Source organism: Marmota marmota, unplaced genomic scaffold (assembly GCF_001458135.2).
Source record: "Marmota marmota marmota unplaced genomic scaffold, marMar, whole genome shotgun sequence".
NCBI classification, from domain to species: Eukaryota; Metazoa; Chordata; class Mammalia; order Rodentia; family Sciuridae; genus Marmota; species Marmota marmota.
Window position 1 is genome coordinate 3,132,073 of NW_026000196.1, and position 12,609 is coordinate 3,144,681.

At 42.2% G+C, this 12,609-nt stretch overlaps 1 protein-coding gene across 6 annotated transcripts in view; it reads left to right on the forward strand.

The window, feature by feature from the left end:
* Positions 1–12,609, forward strand: part of Homer2 (homer scaffold protein 2) — a 134,216-nt gene that overhangs the window by 38,300 nt on the left and 83,307 nt on the right. For 2 of the 6 annotated variants that reach the window (XM_015493013.2, XM_015493014.2), the window contains exon 1: positions 1–122. The exons of 1 other annotated variant lie outside the window; for it this stretch is intronic. In XM_015493013.2, the coding sequence (XP_015348499.1) occupies positions 34–122 (89 nt within the window). In that variant the 5' untranslated portion in view covers positions 1–33. Of the gene's footprint in view, positions 123–424; positions 574–12,609 lie in introns of those variants that run through there. 3 more of the 6 variants (XM_048790176.1, XM_048790177.1, XM_048790179.1) reach the window with 2 other exon arrangements.

The following is a 12,609-nucleotide window of genomic DNA, read 5'->3' on the forward strand; positions in this document are numbered from 1 at the left end:
CCTGGGCTAAGCCGGGCGCGCACGGGCCGCCGCATGTGCCGCGCGGGGGGCGGCTGCAAGCGGGCGGAAAGCGAACGCAAGGGCCCCGTCGGAGCGGCCGCCGGAGCAGTGCCGGAGATGGGGTGAGTGAGCCCGCGCCGCGCTCCCCGAGGGCTGCGGGGCTGCAGCTCCGTGCGCTGGCGAGCAGCCCTTGACGGTCCAACCCCGTCCCTGCCTCCTCCAGCCGACTTCTGAGCCTGGGGGGCGCGGACTTTCCGCCCGGAGCTGGGGCCCTTACCCTCCTAGCCATCCAGCCGTGGGTACACCTGGCAGGGACCAGCGCCCTGGCCGGCCTCGGTGCCTCGGCCATTCCGCGGTCCCTTCGCCCCCGGTGCGATCAACTTCAGGGCCTGTGTTTGTGAGTGTGAAAAACAGTTTGTCGTTCTCCATGTTTGGGTTATTCCAAGCAAAATGGAAATCGAAGTTTTCTTGGAAAAGGAACACATCAAATAGTAAAAACCTCCAGCGCAGGAGCAGTGGACTTTGAGACATCTTGGAGATGGCTGAAGATGTGGAAGTCTGTAAGGAACCTAGGTGAGGCTTCAGTCTTTTGAAACAACTGAGTAGATGTTCAGGAGGGAAGTTGAAATACTCATTGAAGTGACTAAAGCTTCTAAGTATATAAAGTAATTTAAAAAGCAGGATTGATTTCTCCTTAGTGTCTCTTTGAGCAGTAGGTGCTGTGAGTCAGGGAGCCACTGTGCTAATAACACAGTAATTCCTCACATCTGCTCACTGATGTGAGTACGTGGTGGTGTTGTGCTGTCCATATTCAGAGAATGGTTATTGTGCCCATTTTTCAGAAAAGGAAACTGAAGCCCGAATATTTTGATGCTATCTTCCAGGTTGTATAGCTGATGAGCTTTTGGAGAAGGTGGGCACTTAGTATATGGTCATGGGCAGAACCAAGGCCTTTGCCTGATAGTGGGAATGGGGATAAGGAAGTGAACCAGAGTTCCTGAATCTCTTTGTTTTCTTCTGCTGAGCCCAGCGTTCTTCAAACAGACTTTATAAAAATTAATTAATTAATTTTAATTAGGTATATATGACAGCAGAATGCATTTTGATTCATTATACACTTCAAACAGACTTTTACAGAAACCAAAGACTTCTGCTGGGTCTGGAGATCTTGCTTTCTTGTTTGGGATGGGTGGGACATGGGAAGGCAAGGGTGTGTGGAAAGGGGCAAGGTTGTCCTGGTGGCCTGAACCAGCTTCTTTGGGTCAGGGGCTTTATTGTGCCTTACTCCACATAAGTATCTGGAGTCATTTTACCCAGTGAGCCTTATTTATGAAGACTGCAGAGTGTTTGGAGGGAGCACAGGCAGGTCAAGAGGAATTTTGAGAAACGGAGGCATGAGGGCTGTTAGCCAATATGACCTGGGGGTGGGGGGAAGAGAGGAGAGAGGAAGTTTGTTTAAGATGTTGGTTCCCATCCAAGAGACTTCACACTTATGGCAGCTGTGGGTGATTTTACCAGAGGCACCCTAGCTGTGAGGCAGTGTTTCTGTAACATTTCCGTGATTCCTCAGAGGAACTATGAAAGAGCTGATCTTTGAGCAGTGGGAACCTTTGAGGCTCTCAGATTTCATACTTAAAAAAAAAAAAAATGGGAAGAAGGAGTTGGCAAATGTATGTCTCAAGATGGAAGATAAGAGGAATCTGGTAATTTTAACTCTCTCTGCCCCCCTCCCTTGCCAACACAAAACCAACCCAGCACACTTGTGTGATCAAAAACAAATATTGAAACTGTGGTTGAGATCAAATAGATCTGTGGAAATGAAAATGTTTACTTTTAAAACCTTATAAAGAAAATGTCAGAAAATAATTTTTTGATTGTGGAAAAGCAGGGAGAATAGCTTGGGGATTTAGTTAAACTCAGAACGTGTCTTCATGTAATTTTAATATCATTTTATAAATGTATATTATTCATTTCTTGTAGGTAAAGGCTGGTTTGTAACTCCTACCTACATCTGCCATTTTTAATATATATGCTGCTTCTATAATTTATGTGAATGTACAAACCATGGTTGTAAATTGAGATTGAGCTAAGAGCAGGGTAAGCAGTTTAGACTGAAGAGGTGGAGGGAGCCATTTTAACCAAAAATAGAACCAATGTCATCCTTTCTGAGTGTTGTGTAGGATGGAGGGGGGAGAACCAAGAAAGGGCAGCCAGTAGGAAACCTTGCCATGGTCCTACGTTTTGTCATGGTTCTACTGTGTAGACATGTCCAGGATTAAAGGAAAAAACAAAACAACAACAAAAAACCCAACCCATCTTAGTTTATCTCTCCCCACCTGACATGCCCTTCCTCCTTCAGACATTCACTGCCATTTCTCACTTCTCTTTTGTGAAGTGTTTTGCATTAAGTGTGTGGTCTCCCTGGTGAGTTTGTGCTGTTACTCCCCAAGGCAAGTATTTCATATCTGCTCCCCTTTTCAGATCTCTCTTCCCTCTTTCTTACACATACTTCACCTCCCTTTTCATGGACAAAATAGCAGCCACAGACCAAGGGAAAGTCTTCGTTTTCCTGCCAGGCCTATAGTCTAGTGTGTAGCTGTCATTATCTTCTTCCTGCCTGTTTGCTGGATACCAATCTCTCCTGCTCCCCTAGCAGAGGCCCACTTTTCCTGGTGTAGCCTCTATCCATCCCCTCTCATCTTTTCAGAGGATATCCTTCCTTTCTAACTTCCTTTCTCTCCAGAGTCTTTTCCATCAGTATAGGAACATGCTTTAGTTTAGCACTGCCCAATAATTTTCTATGGTGCTTGAAATATTCTATACCTACATGGTCTAGTATAGTGGCTACCAGTCATGGGAAGCCACTGGGCTTTTGAAATGTGTCTAGTGTGATTGAGAACCTGAATTTTAAACTTAATTTAAATTTAAATCACCATGTATAAGCTAGTGGCTGCCATATTGGATAGCACAGCTTTAGCCTTTTCCATTTTAAAAAGGACTTCTCGATCGAACCTGCATCCCTTTCCTGCTTCTGTCCACTTATTTGTTCCCCTTCTCCTGAAGACATTTCAAAATATATGTTCAAACCCACCATCTCCACTTTCTTTTCCTACCATTTGTTTGTCCTCCTCCATCTACAGTATAGCTTCTGCTTCCTCCTCTGCATTGAAACTGCCAGATCTCTGTCCTTATCTTGTTATACCTCACAGTGGCATTCTTCACAAATGGCCACTCCCTCCTCCTTGAAACAGCTCCCCTCTCAGCTCCTGTAGCACCACATTTTGCTGACTTTCCTTTTGCCTTCCTGATGGCTCTTTTTCAGTATCCCTACTGGCCGCTCCTTTGTCTCAAATGATAGGGTTGCTTTGGGACTGGTCTTGGTTTTGTTTCTGTGTCAACACTTCCTTCCTAGGTAATAGTATCCTCTCCCAACTTATTCTCCCATTTCCCCATGATGTTATCTGTCAGTGACCCTCATTTATTTATTTATTTTTAAATTTCCAATACAGACCTTTCTCAGGGCTTCTGACTCTTGATACACGGAGCCCTTGATATTCCTTGCAGTTCTCACCTTCCCTCTTGTCTTCTCCATCCTATTCAGTAGCCCCACTATCCCCTTATTTGCGAAGAATCATCTTTGTTTCTTACCTCCTACATTCAGTTGGTCCCATGGGTTCTATTTCCAGTATGTATCGGGAGAGTGCTCACCTCAACCCATAATCACAGATCCCATTCTAGTCCTGGCCATCATCACCTCCTTCCTGGACAAACTTCCTAACATACCCGCTTCTGCTTTAGATTACCTCCAGTCCATTCTGCACCCAGGAGCGGGAATGACCAGCTTTTAAAATTGCAAATTTTAAAATTGCAAATCAGATGATGCTATTCTCCTTAAACACCCTTTACCTGACAAGATGCTGTCCCCTGCCCTATTTCCAGCTTCCCCTTTCCCCCTTCCACTTTGTCTCTCATTGCATTCTACTAACTCTTCTCCTCCCTAGGGCCCTTGAACTTGGTGTTTCCTCTGCTTGGATCTACACTTTCTCTTTCTTCAGATTTTGGTCAGGGTCACCCGCTCAGCCTTTCCAACCACCCCATCAAGAATACACTTTCCCAGAACTCTAACACAACTCCACCTTTGTATCCTACAATTGCTTGTCATGACACATGTGTAATCATTTGGACTTTGTTTACTTATTTATAATCAGTCTTCTTCCAATATCAGTCTTCCAATTTAGGGCCTTTCCTTTTTCACCATTGTATCGAGCACCCAGCGCAGTACCTGGCACCTAATAGACCTTCAATAAATATTTTTTGATGGAGTTAGTACTTGAATGCGGTGGCAGTTTTGCTTGGATGCTTGCCTAGAAGTTGTGATAATTTTTGGATTACCTTTTATATAGCTTGACTAATTGGGAATTGTAAGGGCCAAGATTGAGAGAGAGAGAGAGAGGGAGAGAGAGAGAATACAGTTTTCTTTTAATGTTAAAGCAAGCCAATTCGCTTTCATTGTGATGTGGGTCAATTTTTGGTCTGTCTGCTGTCACCTGCGTATAGGGGTTGTAAATTATATTTTTTATTCTTCTGTAAAAGGCTGGCAGAAGAGCCATCTTGTCTGCTGTTGTGACTTTTAGCTGATTTTGTCAGCTTTTACAAACCAGATCTATTGTATTACTGTTTGGCTTCACTTTACACTTATTTATTTTGTTTAGTCAAGATTGCCTTGCAGGGTATGAATGTCACAATCTTGGTAATCTAACACCTCTGGCTGCCTTTCAGTAATCTATACTGATTAACTTTCTTTTGATGTTCATTTCTTCTTTAATTTTCCATTCTTCCTGAATCACACTGAATTACATAGTTCCTACAAATTATAAGGTTTTTCTTTGGGGTGTGAGTTAACTAAAATGGATATAATTTCTCAGATATATTGAAGTAAACTTGTATTGCCTTGGTCCTGTTGTGGGGTTTTTATTTATTTAATTTGTTCTAATTAGTTATACATCACAGCAGAATGCATTTTGACTCATTGTACACAAATGAAGCACAACTTTTCAACTTTTTATTTCTCTGGTTGTACATGATGTAAAGTCATACCATATGTGCAGTCATACATGTACCTAGGGTAATGATGCTCATCTCATTTCACCATCTTTCTTGCCCCCATGTCCCTTCCCCTTCTTCTCTCCCCTTTGCCCAATCAAAGTTCCTCCATTCTCCCCCCACCCTCCATTATGGATCAGCATCCGCTTATCAGAGAGAACATTTGGCCTTTGGTTTTTTGGGGGATTGGCTTACTTTACTCCACATGGCTTACTTTGCTCCACTTCAGCTCCATCCATTTACCTTCATATGCTGTGCTTTTATTCTCTTTTAATGCTGAGTAGAATTCCATTGTGTATATATATATCACAGTTTCTTTATCCATTCATCTATTGAAGGGCATCTAGGTTGGTTCCACAGTTTAACTATTGTGAATTGAGCTGTTATAAACATTGATGTGGCTGCATCACTATAGTATGCTGATTTTAAGTCCTTTGGGTATAGACTGAGGAGTAGAATGATTGGGTCAAATGGTGGTTCCATTCCAAGTTTTCTATGGAATTTCCATACTGCATTCCATAGTGGTTGCACCAATTTGCAGTGCTATCAACAATGTGTTGTGGATTTTTTAAACTTAGGTTCTCACAATCCCTTCATCTATAAGGTGATTGGCAAGTGCTGTTGGGGATCCAGAGATGAACAGATCTAGTTAGTTCTTGCCTTTGTGGAGTTTATATATGGAAAAGAAAGTTAAGCTACATACACAGCTTCGTGTTTAAATGCCATGAGTTTAAATAAGATTTTACAATCCACAGGTATAAGAGGTGGTGGTGGGTGCCCATCTCTTTGGGGAATTTAGGAAAGATGCTTGTGTACACTATGGGGAGGTGCTGGAATTCTCTTAGCATTTAGAATCACCCTCATTCATTGAGATGACCATCTCCATTTTTATCTGAGTTGGAAAAATGTGCAGAATTTGGAAGGGAGTAGATGCTAAATGAGTATGTAATGAAAGAATACTCTCTTTAGCTTTTTTGTTTTTGCTTTGTTTTATTTGTAAAATACAGTTTATTAGATATCATGAGGAAAGAAGATGTTGAGGTAGAATAAGTTGTAGATAGGGGATCCAGCTGGAAATCCTCACTGAGAAGGAGGCATAAATGACCTGAAGGATGAAGAGTGACCCATGTAGTTATTTTGAGAAGAGTATTCCTGCAGTATGAACAGCAAGTGCAGAGTCCCTGAAGCAGGCACATGCCTGGTATGTTAAAGAACAATAAAGAGGCTGGAGCTAATTAAGTGAGAGGAGGATTAAAGTTGAGGTCAGGGAGGTAGCCATGGCCAGAACATGACTTTGGATTGACTTTTACTTTGGGAAATGTCATCATTCTTTTTGGAAACAGCTCTGAAATTCCTGGCCTTGAGAATTGTTGGGATAGAGTCATAGAGACTATGCCGCTCACATAGTCTGCTGAAGGGGCACTCAGAGCAGAGCAGTTTTTTTTTTTTTTTTCCTAATGGACTCAATGGTTTGTGTAAATTATCAGGTTTGACTTGGAGTCAAATGTATGGTCATCCTTAGCAAATTTATCAGAGCTCATTCATTTCTAGCTCAGTTTTATGGCCCTGCCCTTGTGTTGCCTTTACTTTTCTCCTCTACCACCAAAGATAGCTTTGCTTTTTTCCCCTAATTATAAAAACATTACACATTCCTACTAAAAAATAACAGCATAAAGGATGAAGTGAAAATTACTTGTCTTCCCACATCTTAGGGATAACCCCAGTCAGCATTTGGGCGTCTATCTTTGCAGGCTTTTTCCCATGTAGATGTGACTGTGTGTCTAAGTGTATGTCTACACAGAGCAAATGTATTTTTAACACAATGGAATCATCTCATACATCTGTTTTGTAACATAAGTTTTTCAGCCTAAAATATCTCAAGTGGACATCTTTTCCTGCCAATAACTATAAAATGCAACATTATTTGAATACACACCTACTTCTATTTTGTCATTTTGCCAAATTATAGACATCTTTGTAAACCTATATAAATCCTTTCTAGAACAAGGCAGGGTATTTTTTAAAAAAGATATTTTGACAGTCCTTTAAAGTAGTTGTTTGTTTTAAATGAATTACTGAAGGAAAGAAATGATGGAAGAGACCAAGATCACAATTAACATTGGGTAATTTGCAGTGTCTGTGTAATTTTGGGTGAGTCGCTGTTCCTTAGTGAATCTTGGTAAGAACATCAAGTATTCATCGTTGTTGCTAAGGGTGGTAGGTGGACTGAGACCCAACTACTCAGATTGTTTCTTTGTTTGGAAATAACGGGGCAGAGTAATTCTGCTTTAAGAATTGGATGAGAAAGAGACTTCTTTGCAAGCTGAGTACCCATGCCCCCACCTGGAAGGCCCCCTTGTACTTCAAGGGCTCTTTGTAGGGCATATATTACACCCCTTCCTTAAAGGAGAATTCTCTTAGTGACAGAGACATATATACAGAAAGGACATTATGTTTCAATTGTAAGGCAAATTAAAAATCTTTTTTTTTTTTTTAAACAATAAACCCTAGCTAAATTCAGTAAAGTGTCACCTCAGCCAGCACGGACGTCCAAAACCTTTGGAAAAGCATTTACCTTGGGTTCACAGGTTGGGGCAAGGGCTTTTTTTCCATTTGACAAGAATAACTCCCTTCACCTTTGTCAAACATGAAGCAAACAGCAGACAAATTGCACATTTACAATAGAGAAAAGGGATTTTTCAGAATGCCAGAAGTCTCTGGCGTACGAAGTCCTGACCTTATAGATCCTGAGAGTTACAATTTGCTTTTCACCAGTGTGAAAATAAATTGAGCAAAAAGATGCATCATGAGGAGTTGGGGCAAAAATATCCCAGTTTGCCTTAGTTTTGATACTAGGGTCTTTTAAGCACTGCTTGTTAAGTGTCTGCATTATCTAGGTATTGCGCATGTAGGCTGCCCCCAGGTTGTATTTATAGGTTTGGAGGTGAGAGCTGGCATCATGAACCAGTTTCCTAGCAGGGTGCATTCTGTGTGGGAAGAGCGGCAGGATGGAAGCGTCTCTAAATGCATGATGAAGTCTCCAGTAGTTCTGCCACCGAGGTGCTGTTAGTCATATGGTATCATTCTGGTAGAAATTATTTAAATTATATTTCAAATTAGCTTGTTAGAATAAAAATATGCTTGTGGGGAACACATTTAGACATTTGTCAAAGACTAGAGAGATTAAAAAAAAAAAAAACATTTTTCACAAGCCTGGTTCCTCTGAGAACACTGTGACCATGACTTCTACCTCTGTGTAGACAGGTTTAGGTTAAGGCATTATCCATAGCCCAAGAAGTTAGCCTATTAAAAAGACCTTTGGTACACAGGTGACTCTACCCAGAGGAGGGCCAAAGTGGGCTCCCAGCTATGCATGGGGCTGTAGCAGCCCCTTTCTTTTCCCTTCCTGAGGGAATCATAACCTGTGATGTGACCAAGCCCAGACAGCTCTTGATAACCTGCATCTCTGGGGATATCCTGTCTGTGGGTTATAGGGTTGGGACTATCCACAGGGGCCTAATTAGTGAGGAATATTGCAGACCCCACTGCCTGTGCATTATATCCCTTTTGGGATCTTTAATTGGGAAACCTTTTAATTGGAGTTGTTCAGATAAATGGAGAAAAGAAAGTTGCTTTAGCTTCTGTTGTCCTGGGGGAGGAGGGGTGATAGAGAAGGTCGTTATGGGGAAAAGAAATGGAACCTATTCCAAGATGCTCAAAAGGGCAGGAAAAGAAGCTCCCAGTGGAGGTGCATCCAAGCATATTTCAGTTCAGCTGGTGTGAAGCAGAGCTTTCTAATCCTCTGAGTGGAGTGAGGATATTTGGCTGTTTGATCCTAAGGTAAATTCATTTTCTCAGCAGGTCACCTGCCAGGGGACCAAGGAAGGGTGGTTAAATACACTCAGGTCCAACCCCAGCCCCTTGGCTGTCAATGTAAGCTTGGATAAGTCATTTTATTTCTGTTAAAAAGCTTTATTGTCTGCCCCACACACACCTGTACTGGGCACAGACCTCAGGGTTTCACTTACGCTAAGCAAATTCTCTACTTCTAAGCTGTATCCCCAGCCCAAGCTTCACTGAAATTATCTGTTACATGATTGAGATGATTAAATAGAAAATGTGTGTAAAATGATGCCTGACACGTAAGTATTTACTAAATGGTGGCCAGGTAAATAGTACCATCATCATTATCATCATCATTTTTACTTTGAGTGGCTAGTGGCTCTTGGGGTGCTTCTGGAGTAGTTGGAATTGAACACTTCTTAATCCCCTCAGTACTCTCTGGGTCCTCACCTACTCTGCACTCTCCTTTGAGATCACCTACTCATTTCTTTCCTGGTCTTCAGCAGTGAGGGCTAGAGTTGGTTTCCTGTCATCAGGTGACCAGACAACATGAGGTTTGCCCTCTGAAGTGTCACCTCATATCACTAAGCCTCAGGTGGTGCATGTAGAAGAATGTCACTGGGAATGTCAAGAGAGCTGACCTGTATATACCAGTAGGAAAACTAGTCTGCCAACTGGTTGCTTTCATTGGGAGGTGCACATAGGGACAAAAGAGGAGGAATTTCTCCCTGTTGTGGGCATTGGCCTAGTGATTTGTGTTGTTGTTTGGGGAATCCTTAATTTGATCATTTATATATTTATTCACTTACTCATTCAAGACATAGTGAACATCCACCAATAGTGGCCTTGTGTTAGGTACTGGTGTAAGTGCTAGGAACACAGTGATGAACATCTTTGGCTCTATGATGCATATAATCTAGTGGAGGAGGTAGACATCAAACAGACATTACCTAATATTTAAGCATGGGAGAATATGATGCCAGGAGCCATGTGGAGTGTTCAGTAGATTTCAAGGTCTCATCTCTTCAATCCCTATTTATTCATATGAATATGAACTCTTTTCTGAGAACCCTTCACTAACTCATATTTCTTTTCTTTTCTTTTTTTTTTTTTTTTTGTGGTGATGGGATTGAATCCAGGGTCTTGTGCTTGCTACCTACCAACTGAGCTGTATACCCAACCCTTAATTAGATTTGGGGAGGTAATGTTTGCTCATGCCTGGTTCTTAGCCCCTGTGCAATTTGGCCTCCAATTCTTTTTTTTCCTCGTGCTGTTGGGGATTGAACCCAAGGCCTCATATTCCTTTCTTGACTGTTTTACCTATGAACATCACTTGGATATTTGCACCTTCTCTGGGCTTGGCACTAGGAAAGCCAAGCTTGACAGAACAAGGTTCTTACCCTTGTGAGGGAGATGGGTGGCGAGCAGATATTTAGGGCAGCAATATAAGCCCTGTTATTGGACTATGAACAAGGAGGAAGTGCTGAACCCAGAAGTGAGTTAGAGAAGGCTTCCTGAAGGAGGTGACCTTCATGATGATTCTTGAAGGATGAGTAGGAGTTTCCCAGGCAGACAAAATGAGGAGGTGGGTGTTTAAGTGGAGAATGGTCCCCCAGGAAGCATTGAGGAATGGAGGTCAAGAACAGTGACCTTGGTCTCCGTCTTGGTTTGAGCATTCACTGGCTATGCCTGGAACAAGATGCTGAGCTTCCATTTCATCATCTGTGAAATGGGAATAACAAAAGAACCAATATCATAGGGTTGTGTAAAGATTAAATAAAATATATTTTGATGTTTTAGTATTAATTATAGGCATGCAGGCAGGCAAAAAAGAATGAGGAGTACAAGATGAGTATGGAGAAGGTCCCAGGAAGGTAAAACTATGAAGGATAGACCTTTGTGTTAAGGCTTTGGGATTTAATCTTGTGGACAGCAGGGAGCTAACAATGGGTGAGGCCGGACCCAGGCAGTGGCATGCAGTGGCTTGGAGAGGAAGAGGTGATGTCAGGTGGGGAACAGAAACATGCTGTAGCATGGACTTTAGTCTGTAGGCAGTGAAGAAAGAGTTTTCATTTTGAAGGGAAGAATAATACTTATTTTAGAAAAATTATTCTAGAGACAATAATGAGGGGTAGTATAGACTGAAGATATTGAAAATTAAGAGACCTCATAGTTAATAACCACAATTTAGGCAAGAAATGTTCAGAGTAGAAAGAATGGAGAGGACAAAGAAGATATGGCACAGATTTATATAATATAAGCCTTCCCCTGTTCTGTAATGAGTTGAGGCAGCCTTTAGGAATGTACATAAACGAGAAACAGATATGTAAAGGTCCTCACAAGAATGAAGAGGTAGAAACCTTGAAGGTCTTTCCTATATAGTTGCTAAATTTGTACACAAATTTGAGCTATCATTTAATGAGAACATACTAGGTTGGCATCACCATGCAGAGGGCTGTCTATACTCTCATATCTCATGTAATTCTCTTAGCATCTCTGCCTTCATAATTGGAGAAACCATATGAGAGATTTAGTAACCTGGCCAAGCTCTCAGCCTTTCTGAGAGTCATGAGGGAGGTGGATTCACAGCCCTTGCTTGTTGGGGTGAGAGAGAGAGGTTGAGTTGTCAGAGGTGTGGATGTTTTTAGGGTCTGTGACTGATAGTGGTTAACATTGACTAAGACTGGGAACATGAGGGGAGTTGTAGTTCTTTTGGAGCAAATGATGAGAATTTAGTTTGGGGTGGATGTGGTTGGTGAATTTCCACTTGTGGTGGGCCATCCATGGGGTTCCCTCTGTAAGTAGAAACTCACTTCTCACACTCAGCCATTAGGTTAGAGTCACATATACAGATTTGGGAGCCATCATCTCTGAGATGGATTTGACCATTCAAGGAGAAAGTAAGTTAAGAAGGAGAAAGATAGAACTACAACTGAAGGGAAGAAAAACAAACCAGTGAATGAGATTGAGAGATGATGAGACCCAGATGGAGGCTGTTGTAGAAGAGGTATTGTAGAAGCCATGGGAAAGAGGCTGCAAAAGGGGTATGCTCAACAAGGTCAAAGGCCTCAGAAAGCTTAGAGGAGGGTGGGGACTGAGAACACTGTAAACTACTGAGAGTGGGATGGTAGGGCCCTGATGAATTTTGAGAACAACTTCAGCCACATGTGGAAAACAAATCCCTTTGTTGTCAAAATTCGTTTAAGGAGTGAGTATGTGGGGAGCAGGTAGAGAAATCTAGCTGGAGAGGAGGGTGGACTTGAGGGTGAGTTAGAACTGAGGAAAGACTGATTTTTTTTGTGTGTGTGTGTGTGAATTGAACATGTTGGGAGGCTGAGGACAAAGAAAACGAGAGATTGAAAATGGTAGAGAAAGGGGAGACTGTGAGGCTGGAGGCTGGAAGGAACTAGTGCAGAGCTTAAGAGAAGGGATTAGCCTCTAGAAGGGACCCTGGAGGATCATCCTCAGATACCAGGTGCAGGCACAGAGGCATTTTGAGGCTGTGGTAGGAAAGGAAATAAGGGAGCTGGGTTGGCTAACTTTCTTCTCTGTGTGACCCAAGGAATTGATCTGAGAACCAGGGTGAAGATCAAGAAAAAAGGAAATGGGTTTATATAGCTGCTTATAGGATCTGGGCACAGAGTTAGTAGAAGCAAATACAGA